This window comes from Syngnathus leptorhynchus, chromosome 4 (genome assembly GCF_054491065.1).
Source record: "Syngnathus leptorhynchus isolate UIUO chromosome 4, UIUO_Slep, whole genome shotgun sequence".
In the NCBI taxonomy this organism is placed as follows: domain Eukaryota; kingdom Metazoa; phylum Chordata; class Actinopteri; order Syngnathiformes; family Syngnathidae; genus Syngnathus; species Syngnathus leptorhynchus.
Genome location: NC_141198.1, coordinates 8,062,852 through 8,083,805, shown reverse-complemented (window position 1 = coordinate 8,083,805; position 20,954 = coordinate 8,062,852). Strand labels below are relative to the sequence as shown.

The 20,954-nt window shown below is 39.3% G+C and overlaps 1 protein-coding gene across 1 annotated transcript in view; it reads right to left on the bottom strand.

Moving 5' to 3' along the window:
* The window catches only part of rimbp2b (RIMS binding protein 2b), a 65,134-nt gene that overhangs the window by 38,654 nt on the left and 5,526 nt on the right, over window positions 1–20,954 (bottom strand). Inside the window, exon 2 of the mRNA XM_085910200.1 lies at window positions 17,232–17,369. Coding sequence (XP_085766326.1) covers window positions 17,232–17,369 — 138 coding nt within the window. The remainder of the gene's footprint in view (window positions 1–17,231; window positions 17,370–20,954) is intronic.

Here is a 20,954-nt window from a genome sequence, read left to right as displayed (position 1 = left end):
AACTCAGCCTATAAACTAATCTTTCTATAAATGTTCGAAGAAGCTGAAAACCCTGCTGATAGGAAACACGTCATGAACTACATTAAAACCTCAACACCATATAAACATAACACAGAGCTTTCAATAAAATGCTCACCAAAATATTCAATCATATTTTGCAGTCATTACCAAAAGGTTAATGGAATGTGGCAGATGATAAATGAATAATGAGGACATTCCATAGGTCAGACCAAAGAGCAATTGGCCCAGCCACATGTCAGGCATACAATAACGTGACACATTATTCACAAATGTGATGCGGTAAAAAATTAAATTCTTAAATTAATTATTTTGTTGAAAGAAAAAAAATCAGCAATGACGTAAAGAGTAAAAAGGATCAGCCACATTTTTCTTCCTTCTCCTGATGACTAGCTCACTCACATTTCTGTGATGCACTGGCGGAGGCCAGCACAGAAAGACAGTCTCCAAAACATGCTATGATCAAATTAATTCACAGCAAAGCAGCCAGCTTGTACCGCAACCAGATAAGCTGATTATTACGCCCACACACACACACACACACGCTGTCCTATTTGTTCTGATCCAATGTTATCACAATGTCCAATCACTGACCTATGGAATGTTAAGACGGATAATTTCAAGGAAGGCATGGCGATCCAAAAAGGTGTGCCAGAACTGATTGTTTGTCATTTGATAATATTATAATGACAATAATTTAGAAATCAGCCCAACAACTGAATCGATATCAATGTGGACAAGTGATCAGATGTAGCAGGTATAAATAGCTCTTTTTTTTTTTTTTTCTTCGGTGTAAAGATCCCCCTGTGAAGAATGTCACAAAGGGACCTTTGCAAACACAAACTACTCATTTAAATCTTCCCACATCCAAAGAGCAACGTCTGTTGATGGCATCAGCTATGGTGGCTCGTCTCCCACTTTGATGCTGTGCCAGAGCAAAAAACCTACAGTATGTTACTCCATCCTGCAAGGCGGAGCAACTGGATGCGGAAGAAGACGGCACTCCTCCACCTTTCCAATCATTAAGTACACTTCAATGGCTGGTGACCCAATAGCATGATCTCCAAACTCAAAATACAGCGAGCACACCTTAGCTTTGGATTTCTTACCGTTTCCGTGCATGTGTCTGGCTTTGACATTGCTCCCTTAAACTCGACTATAAATGTTTGCCAAGGGCTGGATGACGGGCATGGAAAAAAACAATGGATTACCAAACAGGTTGTCTCCATGTAAAATGATCATAAAGACCCACAGTTACACCATTCAAGTCTGGGTAAATACATTCTATACATGGCATAAGGGGATGCAGGTGGTGTCCAGGGGGAGATAAAGAGTAAATATTTTGCCCCACGTGAAGTTTGGCACAATCAATACAGAAAATAGAGCCTTGCGCTTTCCGTCTAGGATGACAGTAACTGCTTCTAATTCACAGGCCTCCATAACACGTCACACTGAAAGTGCCAAAATCAGTGCTAACTGTGGGGGAAGAAAAAAAAAATGCCTATATAAAAATATAAAAATAGAGAGACTCGTCAGCAAGGTAAAACTATTGCATAACGGTTGACTGTCATTAAAGTATACAAATATGGTAGCCTTTGTCAATATCCAGGGCTGTGAAATATGAAACACTCAATCTTTATTTAAATGATGGCATGATCCATAGATGTGATTTGGGGACCTCTATTAACTTTATTAACAGTGTCAAACGGAAACACCTACTGTAAAACAGCACTCGGGCAGCAATGCATAAAAAAATTATTCGCACTTTGTCAGTTAATGCAGTTTGCTGTTATAGCTACCAATGCAAGTTAGAACTCCAAAATCCAAAGCTAAAGCCACAAACGCTGTCTGAGATGGATGAAGTGTAAAAGTGCTGTGATCTGACGAGTCCAACTTTCAAAATGGTTTTGGGAAACCATGGACGCCGTGTCCTCTGAGTCAATGAGAAAAAGATCAATAGCTCAAAATCCAAACGGCAGCATCTGTGATGGTATGAGAGTGTATCAGTGCCCATGGCATGTGGAAGATAGATACAGGTTTTGCAACAACATATACAGCCATCCAAGCAATTGTTTTTTTTTTTTTCAGGGAAGTCCCTGCAAGGCAATGCCAAGCAACAATCTACATTCCTTCACAGGGAAAGAGTGTGAGTTTCGACTGGCCCACGGGCATCCAGACTCCCACTGAAAATGTATGGCGCAGTATGAAGCAAAAAAATATACGACACAAACATCTGATTGTTGAGCAAGTGAAGTTGTACATCAAGCAAGAATGGCCAAAGCTTCAACAATTACTGTTCTTAGTTCCCCAACATTTAGCACAGGAGTAAACATGCCCAACTTTTTTTTTTGTAATACGTTACAGGCATCAAATTCAAAAAGAGTAAAAATTAGCAGGAAAAAAGTGGATCATTTTGAACGTTAAATATATTGTCTTTGTAGTGTATTATTGGTTTTTTGTGTCTTTATGACGTATAATTGAATGCAGTGGTTGGAAAGGGAGGAACAGAACACTGTATTGTTTTGATTTATGATTTACACTTCATTTGAATTGAGCTTTGGAGGTGTACAAAAATGAGCCAACACAATCCCACACCTTTGCAACTTTACTGGAGTAAGTGTGACAGTTGTGATTTCACATGCAAGAGGATCCGTGTTTACAGGAAGTGGGTTGTTTGTCTGGAGTGCTAGAATACAGAATTATCATATAAACAGTGTGAGGCAGAAAGCTGCTGCTTCATGAATGTCAATATATCCTCGCTTTTTCTCATCCGGGGATCAGGTCAACGAATTGCTTCAATACTAAGATTACGCCAAGACAATTTGTCCCTCCAAATTCTGAAATGATGGCTACACCCTTAACAATATGAACGAGAAATCTGGCACTACAACGCCAACGTCAGAAATCCCTCACTAAGGTATAGGGCTCCTTAGTAATTGTTGGCTCGCTGTTTTTTTTGGGGGTTGGGAGGCTCCATGTTTCTTCTTGACTGAGGCCCAAGGGGGACTAGAAATGCCCCTGCCTGCCAACACCTCTGCAGTGCAAATAGACATTTTGGAGTCTGAGCCCTATATCAAGAGGCAACCCTCCACATGGGTGACAGCAGCGTGGCATTCTTCCATATTGGAAAATGTAAACAGCAGCTGTCCTCTTATCAAAGGTGCAACAGCAACATGAGAGGCTTCAAAGGAGGAGAAGAGAGACAAGTGAGGAGGGGAAAATCACCAGAGGTTTAGAGTCTTTCAATTAAGAAGGAATCCTTTATCCCACTACTTGAGATGAAGATCAAATGGTGTGTTTTATTCTTTTACATGCACTCAGGGAAGGATGTTATAGTGAGGATGCTGCACACAAGTATCCTGAGCATCTCAGTGTCTTGTTCAATAGGGCAATAATGCACCAAATACAATAGGTAGGAAGGAATAAAATACACACAACCAAAAATCAATTTACAAGCGACATTATTGCATCAGAGACACAATGATGGTTTAATGTGAAGTGTCTGAACATATATTGTAATATTGTTATCATTTTCTATGGCGCTTAACCTCGTTAGGGTCATAGATGTGCTGGAGTCTGTTAGCCGACTTTGGGCGAGAAAAAAATCATTTATGACCTAGAAAGTTTCGAGACAGACATGTTTTGGAACGGATTACACAAAAAAAAAGTGTGAAGTATCATTTTGCAATTTCATGTGGAAGGTCATTGTTCTCCGATTAAGAGATTACCTTCTAGTCCAAATATGGTCAAGGTCATAAAATAATATCTAATTAATTTTGGGGAAGTGACTTATCTCGCAATCTCGTACTTTGGCATCATAATGAAAAACTGAATAAATAGCCAGCTTCTTGGTTCGATTTCTTATTTTGTTTGCTGCAGAAATGAATGTGATCAACTGCACAAATAATGTATACTTAAATATTATACAATACCAATTTTGCAAACTGTTATAGAGTCCCTACATTTCATTTGTGGATGGCTGTTCGCTGCTTATTTTTTTTAAATTGTTGAATGCGTTCTTGAGTTTCTGTACACAAAAACCTAGCATACAGTGGCCTTTTTTAAACGTGCACACAATAATATAAAATATAATAATCCAACAACATACCCTAAAACTAATTAAAACTAGCTCCATTTGAAAAACTTTGAAAAAAAATTTCCAGCGGGGATACTTTGGCGAATATTGCCCTGCAGTACCCAAGGAAAAAGGTTGCCGAACAAAAAGGAAATGGCGCAATCCGTGCTGCGAAGGTTTGATCATCAATTCACAATGCGCTGATAGATATCCAAGGTAACCATGTCAGATGATGAATGCTTCTCATTGAACACAGTTGGAAGTCATACAAAAAATACTGTGAACAAATGCCTTACTATCTTACTACGTATATCCTATTACTGATAAAACCAAGAAAGCAAGCTCCTTCATGTATTCACTATCGACAAGATATGCCAAGCTAATGGACTGTTGGCTCGGGTACTAAATGTCAAATTATTAAATAACAAAATAGCTCCACTGTGTTTGTCTTTACTTACATAATATACTCTAACTCACAATTACTGCGTGGGTGTTGGTGGAAGTCAGTGGTTAAATAAACATTTTCTGTACAAAATAGAAATTCACGTCAAACTTATCAGCCAATATTATTAATTCGCAGCACCTTTAAACCTCTTTGGAACCTGCCGAAAATACAAAAGCATCCAATGCAATCTTTTATTCACAGTGGAGCACTGCTGACAACTAAGGGCAGATCATCCTCTTTTCTTGCGCTGGCCTCCGCTGACCTGCCTTCACACTCCAGCAAACAGAGAGCACGCCAACAGCAACACATGCATGCATTTACTGACTGCTTAAAACATGTCTGCAGCAATTTGCTATGCGTACAAATCACAGCACCACGCTTCCTGCTTTAAAAAGATATGAAAAGGGGATCAGGGCAAAACAGAATAAGATGAAAAAGGGGGGAGGGGAGACGAGCGGGAGAGTGATTGGTAACTGGCTGCCATTCTGGCCCGGTGGCCCTGTAGCTGATGCACACAGCGTTGCGTAATGGCGCTGCATGCATTCAGTAAGAAGTAATGCAAACGGGGCTTAAGCACATGTAGCTGAAGGGAGCACTCAGACCTTGTGGGGAAGCAAATTTATGTCTATGCGCACATGCATACACGGGATGACGCAGCCATGTTTTGACACAGTGTGCTAAAAATAGATGCTTCTTAAAACAAGAGGGGGGGGGGGGAAACAAAACAGAATGCCAGTCAAATCCAGACTGGCACGAGGCAGCAAGATCAAGCATCTCTTGGTAGAGAGCCCAGCGATAATACAAAGATCCACCATTCAAAATCAAATTACACACCTGGCATGTGTGTGTACCCCGCTTCAAAGTCCTCGCAGCTGCACCCCCCCCCCACACACACACACATATATAATAAATTAAAGCAATTAAGAATCTGCATGAACAATTTTGCAGATCCGTTATGTAATTCTTGGCCTGTGGGGTCGTGTGATGGGAGATGGCGGCAGACAGGCCTGTTGTGTTTGCTGCTACACATACTACATGGCCATTAATCACGCTCAGGCTCTTTGCTCTTTTTCTATTTCCAGAGATGCAAAAGCCTGACGGCAGCCAACCTACGGCACTGCAGCGGCATGTGCAGGCCGGACTTTGGCTTCACTGAAAATGTCACACAATGTTAGCTCGCTGAATGGAGAGCAGCCTACAGAGACAGAATCAAGAAATCTTATAAATGGCACCAAATTATTGAAGGGTGTGATCTTGATAAAACATTGATTAATCTGATGTATTCCAGTTAAATGAATGAATGAATAAATAAATGAATGAATGAATAAATGAATAAATAGATAAATAAATAGATAAATAAATTGGTAAATAAATACATAGCCTCAAATTATGAAATCTCACACACCTAAGAGCCACCTTACTGCAAGGGAAAATTGAATGGACTTAGCAATGCAAAACAAAAACAAAAAACCTTCTCAATATAGATTTGTAATTTTGGAAATATTAATGAGTACAAAGCACAAAGGCTCAGACAGATGAGGTGGAGTGGGTGACATAAACAGATATGTCTTTGGGAGCAACAAAAAATAATGTATCTCTTCCCCTCACTCTTCCTCCCTCCTCTGTGCAAAAGGAGTTTTCTGCAGGGTGTGCTGGAGTGTGAGTCATCATCAGTGCACACAGAGAAAAAAGGTAGAGTCATTCTTTAAGTGGAGGGTTTATGGTAGCCATGAAGCACAAAAATGTTATACACCCCACCTTTAAAGATATCATTATGCTTCAATTCTAACACAGATGAGGAAAAAAAAAGCAACACAAGGACACATCACTGGTTTAAATATATGTAGTCAAGTGTTATGTAACAGTCAGCACAACTGCTCCAAGCATAACATATGAATGTGACATCAGGAAAGACTGTGTTATATTTGAATAATTATCTGTTCATCTTTCTGCAATGTTATCAACTCAATACATTCAACCACACCAAACGAGTTGGGAAAATAAAGTAAATGCAAATTACAAAGACACTAGTGACAATACAATTTAACATGACTTAATAATTAATTCACATAAATCATTGCAGAATATTCACAGCAAAATGTGTCAACTTAACGTCATTGGTAAATAAACATTTCCATCATTTTAACTGCCATGCGTGATAAGCGTACCAACAAATGGTGCAGAGTTTTAGATCAGACCTTGACACACTACGGTCTACAATGTCAGGTTTGGACTGTATCCAATTGGGATGATGTCACCTTATTTTATTGAAATAACTGATGTGGTTATCGCAATCTTGCCTTCACATCACCATGGTGGAAACAAGTCAGATAGAAATGTTTTATTGAGTGATGGAAACATGACTGTCGAACCAGTCCTGGTGTCACGGGGGGCATTGGGGGGCCATGGCCACCCTCGATTGGATGCTGTTTGGAGAGGCCAACAAAATATTCTTTTGTTTACAGAAATGGTGTCTAGTGCTGTCATAAAGTTGGCATTCTTGCATATGTAAACACAACGCAGAGACACATATTTGAATGTCACAAATGCCCTCAGGTTGATGAACGTTAGGATACTGACACGTTAGCCACCGCAGATTTCACTCACCATAAGCCAGCCACTTCCCGCCATGACACTCGTCACGCACATCACACACACCAGCCTGTTCCTGTTATTGCAAATGTTTAAACTGCTTTATTATCACCAATACACTATCCATGCATCATTTGAATGCTCAATGGGTTTTTTTTTAGCTCCTCTGAACTGATTGTTGTTTTGTTTTTCTAGCAGTGTTCTACTTCCATCTCTAACACCAATATGATCAATTCAAATGAATGATGCCTGTTTCAAGAATGTTCCAGGATCTTTCACATAAACTAAAGAGGAAACAAAACATAGCTTACAAAAGGTTTGCTGTCTCCAGAAATCATTGCATGTTTCAATTAAATAATTCTTAATATTCCAAAGGTTATTTTGTTTTTACCTTCTCCCACACAGAGACGGTGCAAGACTGGATGACAAGTTCCCTCATTTCCACACGACTACAACAGGCAGGTCTTGAGAGGTTTGTCCTAGCGGGCATCAATGTGGCTACATATAGATGAGTGTCACAGACCACACTAACTGTGTGCAACCCGATACCCAAGACCGGCTCAAGTCCATGACGCAACCCGCCTCATGATTAAATTACTGCACACAAAGCGCTACTCTCCCAATAAAACACCATTAAAAACTGCAGCTGATATGCAGCATGGAAAGTAAATGAATATGAACTCAAGGCCGGCGTAACATCCCAGAAACAGGACACTGTTTGCAATAGTAGAAAGAAAATGGGAAATGTTTTTCTTTTGTTGCAAGTTTGTTTGAACAAAATCTGGAAAAAAATAACGTATTTGGTAAGGAAATAAAAGAAAAATGGAAATGTTTTTTACAACATTGAATACTAAAAGTACATTTTGTATCCACAAAATGAAGGAAAATATAATTATAGTGAAAATGTGCTTTGTTTTTATTGATTCAGGCATCTACACCAATTAACTTCATTTTAATGCATGAGCCTTTGATGTTGATTTTAAATGTATTTCTGTATTACAGGATAGCCAATAGTCAGAAGAACACAGATCGAACAACCATGATGGATTTATCGTCTCTGAAAATAAAACAAACTTTTTTTCCCTACAGTAAAATACGGTACGGAAAAGAAAAAAAGGTGGTATGCTGTTGTTGCCCAGTGATTTTTGCTAGCATTGGCACATTCATGACTTTGATATAGAGGGGATTCTGAGGTGGCACTAATTTCACAGGCTTAAAATAGCTGAGCTTATTTAAAAATAGTGAAGCGGAGAGATGCGATCTAAGTAAATGACCCAGAAAGAAAAGCTTCCCCTGGTGAACTCCATAGAAACCTCAGAAGTGAGAATCATCCCACGTCTCACATCACATAAGTAGCAAGTCACGAGAGAGTAAAATGAAAAGGTAACAATGAGCTCTCAAGAAGAAGAAGAAAAAAAACGTGAAGAGAAAGCAACCTTTGGAGCAATTGCATCCCATATGTGCGCCACATATGAGTGGTCAGCTTATCAGTCAGCTCCTCTGCCTCCATGAGAATCGCTGTCAGCCAGCAATGGCCTTTAATTCCAGCCAGGCAGCAATCTAATTAAGGTTACTCCACTGAGCACAAACACTCACTTTCTGATTTACAGGCCATAGCTTTGAAAACAAAGCTGGTGACTTGGTCAAATCATTTTGTAAAATGTATGGAATGAAACAAAAGATGTTCTGTTTTAAGGTTTCATGGAAAATACTGGAGTACACATGGTTCAAGTGAGGGGGAAAAACTGGTAAGCGTTGAAACGACTATCCTCCACCTTGTTTTGTTGCCCTAAAAGTTGTGCTGTTCCTGTTAACTATAATTAGAATTAAGAAGATCTGGAGCTTTATTGATCGAATTGAAGGGTATCATTAGGTCTCAGTAGATGAATTGTTGTACTCCTGTCCATGAATGGGTTTTTTTGGGGTTTTTTTTTGTGGTGGTGGTGGTGGTAGTGGATGGTGCATTTTAGGACTATCGTCAACCTATTCATTTAAATACCTACTTAAATAAACGGTCACCATAATAAAACCTTTATTAACCACACACACATATTAAGAAGTATTTTAACATTTTTAACAATCGTACAAAAAATAAATAAACACAGAGATAATGCTTTAATCCTCACTGAATGAACTCTTGTGACATATGCCATGATGTCACGTATTTTGTGGCCCGTTTTCCCCTAAAATATTTCCCAAATTCAATTGTACAAATGTGTTTCATTTGAGTTTCCACCTAATGTACATTTTGTAATCACCTATGTAAAATGATCTAAGCACTAGACCACTAGTGACAGGTATCATAATTGACTTTCATTACATCACAAAACACACAGACTGAATAATTCTCTTTTTTTCCCCCCATCAAGTAACATTTCAATAAATCTGTCACATCAACTCCATCGGGGGATAAGCGCACAGACAGAGAATTTATATATACGCAGAGTCCGATTAGTCTAGCTCCAGGACCGAGCGTTTCAGTTTTTATATTTATGCACTGACTGTGTCCATAAATACCAACGCCCAGTCCAAAAATCAATGTCTACCAGCTCCAATATTTTCATCTTCCCCATGAAGGTCACATTAATCCAGAGGTACCTATCTACACACACACACACACACACACACACACACACACACACACACACACACACACACACACACACACACACACACACACACACACACACACGCACGCACACAAATCAGTCACCAGTCAACACCGTCAAAATCCAGGTTGCCTTGACCCTCTGTTAGTTGGACTAATTTAAGTGTCACATAATCTGTATCAGAGTGTAAAAATAATGACAGCTCGCCCGACATAAAGGGATTATAGAAACTGTCACAGGCCAAGAACAAGCTGGATTTTCAGGCTCTGGCTCTGTGCAGAGCCACGTACATTATAGATGAAGCAGTGGAGAAGGGGAGTGTTCAGCAAAGCACTATCAGTTACCAGAAGACCAATCTAAATCCCCCACATCATGATCAACCTACAGCGAAATATCAGTGCTGCGGGGGCCAAGCAGTAACAAGCTCAGCCTTTACTCCAAACTTGGACAAAGCAGACTCCATTGTAAACTGGAAAACTAAAGAAGAGTCATAGTGTTTCTCATAACACCATATGATTTTGTCACTTTGCTAACAGGCTTATGAAAGTCAGATGAACACTTTACAATCTTGTTAAAACCGGTTACATTATTAAAAGGGCACGTTCATTGTGTGAGGCGGCAGAGAGCGCCTGTAGCAGATTGAAATGTTAATAAGCTCAATGCACTGGCTGCAGATTGAGAAACTTGGCAAAGATTTAGCTCTGAAATCCTGCATATGGGCACAAGATGATTTAGTTCCATTGTATCGCGCATGCTTTCAAGCTGGTCAAAAGACATGAGCTTCTGCCAACCTGTGGTAAACCCATTACGCCGTCTAAGAACTATTTTGATTGTAGTGCCTCTGAGTCAGGCATATAATGCTTTACAGTAAACCCGTCCATCGGAGAGGAGACTATTCGTTCTAGAATCCCCCGTAGTAATTCTGCAATAGGGAGACCCTTAAAAAATAATACCCCTATCGCATGCTTTAAACCCATTGAAACTTATTAAGACACACTTTTTACTCACATCATAAGTGAAAATGTATCTTCCTTACTTTTTCACTATTCATGTCCAAGTATTTTTCATTCAGAACAAAGTCAATTGTACCTACTTTGATTTATTTAAGTGTAAAGCTGCTAGGTGTAACTTGAGCTCTAATGTATAGACTGAAATTTCAACTAGAAGTTGTTCGTGGAGATTAGTTCCACCTCTGTGCTTAGTTGCTTTGACCTCTGTTTCTATGATGTCAAAGTTCGACAAAAGAGGCAGTATCAGCCCTATTGTAAGCCACTCGGCAGCTTCAGTCAGCTGAGTCCCAGAGGGAGGGTTTTCTTCTGTCCTTGAGGCGAACATTGTTCATGGTTTTAATTCCCTGCCACTCCTCTCTGGGATTTCTAGTTGGCAGGGTGGCCTTTTTCTTTTTTTTTTTTATAACTAAACATGTCACGTCGCATTGAACTATTCATCTGTCTCCAATTGTCCCTTCAAGGTGCTTTGCTCGGATTCCGTCATGATCTTCATTTTTCTCAGCAAACCTTCCAATTTTTTTGGACACTAACGGCTTGTTATGGTGGATTTTTTGTGTGTGTGTGTTTTGCTGGAAATACTGTGGAATTAGAGGTCAACCATAACCATAACCCTACACAAGCTACTGGTCAACCACAGATTTCAGAGAAAAAAATAATGGACAAATAATGAAAAAAGGAAGAAGAATTGTTTAAAAACTATCATCCTCATAAACCTTTTATAAACTATAAAGCTATTTAAAATAATAGTTCAACCATCTTAATGGTCATACAAGTGTAAAAAAGAATTCAATCACTGAAAACACACTAAATGATGAAGATGTAGAAATCTACTTTGGTAACCAACATAACCATGTAATGCATAGCCATGAAAATCTGCACGGAGCCTGGTCCCTATAATTTAGCAGATGAGTACGACCCAACAAATCTCAAAGGGGGAGCTTTGTGGGAGTGAACACAGTCGACTTCAATCATGTCCAAGCGAAATGGCTCCTCTTATTCCCTTTAAAGGCGGTGCACTTGTCGTGCACTGACAGTCGTGACACATGGTGGAGCACAGACAACCACATTTTTCCCAAGAAAAAAAATGACTTGCTCATGAGGAAGGTACGTTTATATGGAGGTGCAAGCACCTCTATGGGCTGATGTTGTAAAGTTGATTTGGGAGGAGATGAAAAAAATATCTGTGCTGTGTAATGGATACAAGACCCGAGCCCCAATTATTTGATTCAGAGGGTTTGATGTCCATTCTTCACATATTTATGATGGAAATACTCTCACGAAACAACAGGGTGACACGAAACAATAACAAGAGACTAACAAACCGAGGTAAATAGGTGGAGCACAATGAGAAAACAATGGACTACTAAGGAAAACAATACTAAAGGGAAGACTCAATAACGGAACAAAAATACTGGGTAGGAGACAAACACAAGAACACGCAATCTAATCGACACAAGACTAGGAACCTACTATGAAGAGAAAAGACAGAATTACTTAGATCAGGGGTGTCAAACTCATTTTTTTCGCGGGTTCTTTTAGAGGGCCATTATGACTGTCAACCCAAATAAATGTATGATCACCTCATATAATATACAGTAAAAGCTACAAAACAAACCATATCTGTGCCCCCGGGCCTTGAGTTTGACATCTGTGACTTAGATGGAATGACAACTTGGCAAAAGGTAGCTGGCAAGCATATAAGATCACTACCAATGGCAATAAGTAAACAATTGCGATGTCAAAAAAACTGGATAAAAAGGATAAAACAACGTAACCACTGTTTATTGTAAAGAATTTTTTAAAAAGTTAAATAAACACGGCACAACGACTCCCATGACTCCTTCGCAGGACACCCACTTGGATAGAGGACACCAGATACATGATGGTACTTACGTTCTGTCACTCAGAATCATTCACATGAGAACATTTTGTAGGAGATATTTGGTGACAACAGAATTTATACACGCCTTACGTCATCCAGGGGTCACAAGTGACTATTTTCCTATATATACTTGAAACATGCATGTGCAAAGAGAATATGTGTGCTTCCGGCATCGGATGAAAAATGGATGAAATAGAACTACAAAATATCCAGCAAGAGGTTGAAGCGGGGATGCAGTGTCTTTAACATGACAAGTCTCTAGTTATATTTTACTATTGTATAGCAAATAATAAAACTCTCCAAGAAAAAAATGTTCTGATTATGTTATGGGTTTGCTTTGTACTGTGTAGCCTATTGATGAAGTATTGGGCAATTTCCCGCCTGCAGGCGAAGTTGGGATGTAACCAAGTATAAATTGGGTCATCAAAACAAACAATCAAACCAACCAACCAACCAACCAACCAACCAACCAACCAACCAACCAACCAACCAACAAACCAACCAACAAACCAACAAACCGACAAACAAAAAGACAGCTGAGTGAATCATGTGCAGAGACCCTGTGTCAATCAGCAGCATTGAGTGTTAAACAAGAGGGATAATTGAATTTGTGGATTGATGGATGCCTGTAATGTGGGCGCCACGCAAATTTAATTTCATTACAAGTGATGTAAACATGAGGTTGTTCCCCCCCAGCAGAGGAGGACCTTCCACATCAATAGATGTACACTAGAAAGTGCAAATGTAAAATCACAGGATTTGGCTCAACTGTCCCATAACATCAAACATATTGATAATGTAAATTTAAACTAATAAACCATGAATGAATGAAACAGAATAGGTGCACATTGTGGAACAGCTATTCATTGTGTAAATAAACCGCTGTACAGTAAAAAAAAAAGAGAGATGGCAAACCCTTGCATGATATTCCCATTTATGTCTCTGAATATTAATAAACTGGAATAAATTATTAATCTGGGCAATTATGGTAGAGTGCAAAAGAAGACGTGAAATCAAGTTAACTCAAGTTGTGTTTGTTCAGAGGAACATTTAAGCCCTGACAGTGTCTAGACGCTATTTAGCCTGAGAATGACAGCTTTTCCCTGTCTGGCTGGTCCATATTTATGATCGTCACTAAAATGTGTCTCTGTGTGATGATTCACAACACCAGCAAACCAGATGTGGTCGAACTGAACCTGCAGGCTCGACCGTGCGACCTGCTCTCTCACATAAATAGTTATGAGGGTGAAAGTTAACCAGGGAGGAATTGTTCACATCCCTCATTTTTCGTCCCCTTTTGACATCATGGCTGCTACCAGTGACATGTTAAGAGGCCGAGCAGTAATTGGACACTTTTTTAGTGATAGTGTGAGTAGAAACGAGCAGAGGAGATGATAAGAACTGGAATAGCAGCAATCATCATCACGTTTGTGTCATACTATTGTAGTCAATCATTTCATAAATTAATCAAATGAAAAAGATGCACTTTTAGTGTTTCGCAACATGATTTACCTTCCAAAAGTATGTTTTTTCTTGGAAATGCTTTCTCTCAGGTTTTGGTGTGAAAAAAGTCTTGAAAATAAAATTGCTCTGTCTTGAAAATGTCAAAAAGGTATTCATGATACAGTTCATCCTTGTTTCTTCAATTTCTTACTTATTTCAAATGCCGAGCACAACTAAAGGTATATTTGTTTGGACCAATATATTAATGACAACACTTTTATTTGGTGGCTGTATATGCAAGTCAGAAATCATGTCACTAACCTCCGCTAACTAAATTGTAAAGTCAAAACACTTCTAGGCAATTGATATAAAGCAATCAAATGACAGTAACAGTACAGTGGTAACTAAGCTTGCCTTGCATGTCATTGTGTTGTATTCATAAATTAAAAATGGCCACTCAATTTATGATTGATTCATGGGTACTTGAATTATTGCAATACTCTAAGTTTTTTTTTTCAAAAACTTTGTGCAGTTAATAAAGGTTCACACTGAATGTAAAGCTTTCTCCACTAAGGTGATCCTAGAGATCTCCATACTTTACATAATAGATGACGTAGAATTATTGTAAAGGGTGGAGACAGCTGTGTAGGAGGAGACCTTTACAGCGTTTTCTCCATTTTGATGATTGCATCTCCATCATAGAACAACAGAGCTGCAGGCTAATGGTGCTTGCTGAAAAGCTTCATGCTCTGTCAGTTTTTCATTACCACTTCACTCAGTCGTCCAGTATGTAGGACCATGCAATATTGGTAATTACTAACGGTACCCCAGTTTTTCAGGGTCCATAATCATCTATTTTTCCACTTCAGAGAACTAATAACATCACCAGGCTTCAACCCATCCACCCCCTCTTCAATACTGCTTTCCCTGCTGACTGAGGCGTGCACAAAACACCAGCATAACAGCGCAGCAAGACGCATAATGATATCCAAAACATTCTCAGCAATAGCAAAAAGTGCTACGGAGTAACTTTGCTCGGAAAAGAAAGTGAATTATTTCAAACGTTCTGCTAACCCTCCTCAACCCTCCAGTTTTATTCAACAAAGGCTCAATCACTATGTGTATGGGTGGATGATTAAACAAGAGATTGTTTGTGTGTGTATATATATATATATATATATATATATATATATACATAATAACATTAGTAACATTACTGTACACCGTAACATTATATTATTAATTCAGTGATTCTTTCCAGTATAAAAAGAGGGAGAATCGCTGATCTAGGTGAACGTAATGACTTTCGAAAGGTAAAGGGAAGGTTTACATATTACTGTTTACACACTTCGTATTCTTAAAATTACTGCAGTTTTTGTCTACAATAATCTTATTTATTATTATTATAGTTAATATCCTGCTTAGTATATACTATTTCACTTAATTTTTCATTAATCTCAAACAGACTAAAACTAAAACAATTTAAATGACAATATATATGACTAAAACTAAATTACATTTAGTGGAGACACTTTGATTAAAAACTAAGTCCAAATTTGCTGATACCCACAATACGTATTAGTTGTACAGTATCTTACACTGCAAAGTAAATATCCAATTCGTCGCAGACAAATTGTTGACAAGCTAATCATCAAGTAGTTATTTAACAAGCAGGTGGGGATTTTATAAATAAAACTCACACCAACTCACATTTTTGCCAACAGTCACAGTGAGTTGTGCTAAGCTCACACCCATACAGGCCACAGCTGGTGCAATGCAAGTATTCAAATATCGAGCATTGACACGTGTGGAAATCTTGCAGAAAATGTTTTTGCAAATCATAACTTGGGCTGAGAACCTAGGGAAGAATAATGTGTCCGCCTTAGTGTTTAAAAATAAAATGTTTGCATGCCCACGTACATTTGTTTTTCATAATTCTAGAGGACCATCATTATGTCCATACTTTAACCTCATGTACTCTATCTTCCACCCTATAAGGCGCTTTGGCGCAGACTCAATTGCAGGGGCTCTTTTGTACACAGAAGGTGCATTATAGGGCGCATGCATGTCATGACTTACGGTAAACAACAACAACAAAATGTCATGGGAGCAAAACAGTGTGTTCAGTTGTCACCACGGCACTGTACTGTACTCACACAACCGTTAATCCTTATTCATACGCAAATCCATCCAAGTCCTCATTTCCAGTAGCCGAATTAAACAGTTAGGCGAGTGCACCGTTAAACATAACAAGCTCCTTCTCGTCATTGTCTCATCCTTGTCATGTTGCTCTTTGGCAATGATCCCGACTTTCCAAAAGCTTGAATTGTACCTCGTAAGCAGTCTCTTTGTCGATGCCATTTTCGAGGATCCTAATGCTGTTTGTTTTGCACAAACTGATCGTATATATTTATCAAGGTACATTCTCTACGTATTACTTAAAGTCCTCTGATTGGTTTACCGCCCGGCCTACAAATTTTACGTACAACATACGCTCATTGGTTCGTCTGGTCTACATACGTATTACATCTACGTATCACATCCCTGTAACGGCAGCCACACAACAACATTTACAGATTTTGGAATTCGGTCCACACAAATGGTGCACCGTATTAAAAGTAGCACCTTTGGTTTTTGAGAAAATTAAAAGCTTTTAAGTGCACCTTATAGTGCGGAAAATACGATAATTACTTTTTGTTTCCATTATGGCGACTCTGTTTTTGTCCCAAGAATGAGAAACACTTTTATATGATTCTAGCATGGCAAGTACACATAGCCCAATTTGCACGCATTACACGGGGGTCTAATCGATTCTGCTCATTCATATTGAAGCACAGACGTCAAGGAAACCCAAGAGAATTGCAAGCAGCCTGAAGAAAGCTTGATGAGGACAAGGACATGTTACTGGAATGCCGTTGAATACAGCAGCAAACCACCCGCCCTGCATATTCTAGGAGACTGGTGACATTTATGGTGAGCATTTCAGGTCAGACCTGTGTAATAATCATGACCTTTAAACAACATCTTGATGTGTCCATTTCTGAAAAGTATAGCAAAACAGTTTCTATTTTTGTTGAGTGAACATTTCCCCTCGGATTGACCCTTGGCCAGTCTAGCATCAACAAGCTTATAGCAACCTTTCATAAAGTGAGCTCACCAGTAAGCTCGGTTTTAGCCTCTGGCTGCTCAGCGTCTCAGGGTTGAGGCTCAGGGCCGCACTGCTGTTCTCTAGAAGACAAAGGTTGTCCAAACGCTGTCCACTGTGGAGCTGCAGTGGCACCACTTCATTTCTGAGCTAGACCAGGAGCGAAAAAAAAGAAGAAAAAAAAAGACAAGGTTGGAAAATCAATCAAGAGTTCATTTGTATTTTCTCAGGAAATACATTTCTATATTCTTAGGCTGGTTATCACTGACAAGGTACAATAATATCGACCTAAAATATACTATCCCCATCATGTTTGTTCTTGCTTAAATTCAAAACCTTCAAAAAGTTTTAAATTCAAAACCTTCATAAAGTTCACTGCTGCTGCAAAATCCCACTGATGAGAAAAATTGCCTTGCACTCAGCTTTAGTTCAAGTGTATGCTGAGTAGTTGCTCAGCGCCAGCAGTGGGTCTTTGCGGACAAACACATCTGTCAGCCACACTCATGCAAACAATCCTTCATTTATGTCTTCACGTTTGTGCCTTTCAAAGAATGAAAGCAGTTCAAAGTTAACTTTTACAACTCTGCAAACAATTGTTTCAAAATGTTAACACACAATAAGGAAAAAGCGCAGTCACATTTTATTGCTTGTTATCTGTGCATGTCATAAGACATCAGTTTACTGGGATAATGGATGCCTTCCTTAACTCATGAGCAGTTTTTATTTCAAATTTTAATTACACACACAGAGAAAAAGCAAACAATTGGCTATTCCAATGAAATAAAAAGACACATTTAATCACAATGCGATTCACACATTCTATTCTTAGCCAGAAATGCTGATGCAACATCTGTTTTATTAGCATGTTTGAGTGATAATATTGTAAGGTTTCAATTATTCATCACTCCAGTGAGGTGGAACCAGATGCAGCTTTTGTGCCATAGTGGTAGTGGTGTAACACAACTCAAGCATGGCGGGCCCAACTCTGCATGGAGCTAAAGTCTGGACGTGGCAAACATGGAAACTGCTGGGGCCACACGCATAACGCAAGATGTCATGTTACTTGCTGGGCTGCAACCATGTGACATCTCCACCAGCACTTGAAGGGTGGGTCAGTGGATAGGCCTGAAGTCTGAGCTTCCTGTGCAACCAACCCCTTCTGGTGTGACTTTGATCTCTTTCCTAGCGTGGCGGATATAGGCAGAAAATAACCTTTCTTGTCTATGCCATCCATTAGTAATGACTATTAATGCAATGTTGCTGCATGTGCCCGCCACTTATGGGAACGAGCAAAGATATTTTTAGGTGCATGTCCCCAGCTGCACACGTCCAATTCAGGGCCAATGGGCAATTAGTGTTTGTCTTTCATAGCAGAAGGCAGTGCCGTAACCTTAACACAAACAGACATCTGTGTCCGTACTGCCATGTAGCCCATCACAAGGCTCAAATCCTAAAGCCCTGCAGTCCTTTTAAGTGCTTCAAACTTCAGATGTGCTATATTAGCTATTTAGCATTATTTATTATCTATTTAAATTTTCCATAAGGTTATGGTGTTGGAGTCTTGACTTCAACAGTATCTCCTCCTCAATGATGGTGTACGTGGGGGCTCCTATTTTTTAAATGTATAGCGGCCAATATAGGGTGCAGAAGCGAGTTGGCGTATTGGGGTCAGAATTCGAGAGAATGATCCATCAACAAGGACATATGAAGAGAACAGAGAGTGAGAGAAAGAGAGAGAGAGAGAGAGAGAGAGAGAGAGAGAGAGACAGAGAGAGAGAAAGACAAAGAGAGAGAGAAATTATTCATACCCCATGGGGTTGACCTATCCCTGCTGCAAATGACTTGATAGAGTTCGAGTTAGACTACAAGAAAATTACATTTGAATGAATGCATAGTGCATGTTTGCCAGTTTTATCTCAGATGTTTAAAATTTGTGATAAATACTGCTGGTGCCTTTTCCATTAGAAAGTGCAAAGGTGGTGAAGCTTTACGAAAAGCAAACTGTACCGATTAAAGTTGGATGTTCACGGGTGAGTGAAAAGAGCAGTTTCAAACTAAACTGACACATTTCATTCAATTCTATAACAGGAGTGGTATGTAGCGTCCTAGTTCTTCAGCGGACCAAGGAACACTTTGAGTTGCGGCTCTCGTTGCTGGCCTACTCAAACAATAACATTGGTTCCGAGCAAGAATATAATGGTGAAAATGTTCGATTTCCTCCACTGAGAGACAATTATTTCGCTATTCAGAATATGGCAGGCAACTGTCCAGATTGGTAATTATTCCACCTTTTCGATATTTGCATTCCATTGTTATGTTATGTTTTTATTATACAGTGTGATACATACACCCTATTTAGCAAACAAATATAATAAATCACTTTATGAGTCCTGACTGCCTTTTTATGCTATTAATCTTCAGAGCTGTTTTACAGTTTCATGTAAGGCTCTGCATGGAATCAGTGCATGGAACAGGAGGAGACTTGAAGAACCCCACAGAGACTTCTACAAAGTAGCATCAAACAATGTAGCATGCATGCCCTATCACACTAATGAAGATGAATCATTGCAAACGGAATAACAGCGACCACCGTGTGCAGTACAGTAGAGCCCAGCTTTTCCCCGTTAATCCACTGTGAAATTCCACTTGATCATGACATTAGCATCAATTACACCCCCACATAAACACAGCATTGACTCCAGAGCACATTAGCTTTCGATTAATCATTCCAAAAGTTAAAAGTGGAGCAGCAAGTTTGCCTTATATTAACTGCCCTGTTCTCCGTGTGGAGCCCTGCCTGCCAATAATGTGCTATCAAAGAGTGCAATTAACCTCCAATAGGCGGTGTGAAGGGTGAATCACAGACAAAGTCAGTGACATCAGAGGATGCTTCTCATACTTTTTAAGGTTGCGAGTGCGCTACGGGTCAGGGTTGCCTGTCAGCATGGTTTAAAAATGCAAAATGCAAAGGGAATCAAAGTAAGAGACACAATACTGCATGACAACCAATGCACAAAAATGAGGACATGCCGTGCAAAACTCCAAGTAGACGAGAAAAAAAAAAAAAAATACAACTTGAGGCTGTGACTGAACTCTTGGCTTAAAATTCATCGCATTTCAAGACAAAACACTTTGGGCACAATCACACACTGCAGAAATGAGCAAACCACCTCTCTGCACTAATTGGCAAGCAACTTGGCAAAAAGATCTACAGTCAACATGATCATTTCACTTCAAAAGAGATCGATTGCAGTGGATGATATTTATAAATGTTGTGCCTGAATGTCAGGTGCAAAGTGACACACACAGCAATGCCAGCATAGAACAGAAAAAAGGACCTCTTCCGCTCACGTATGCTTTGAGCAAATGCAAGAAACAAAAATAGTTACGCCATATCGTCTCTTGAGCAATGCAACTTTGGAGCTCCCGATAATTTAAGGACTGATATAAGGTAGTCACAAGAAAGATTGATTTCTTTGCATCTCCTGTAGGTCATTTCAGCCCCTTAGGCATAGTCTATATCCGGGGTGTCAAACTCGTTTTTGTAGCGAGCCACGTCATAGTCATAGTTTCCTTCTGAGGGCCATTTTGACTGTCAACCCAAATAAATGTAAGAACGGCATATTATATACAGTATAGGCTACACAATAAACTGATAACTAGTTTTGAAATCAGAGACTAGCGAAAACTCTTAAAATTTTTAAAAAGATGAATGGCAGTGAAAATTGCGAGTAA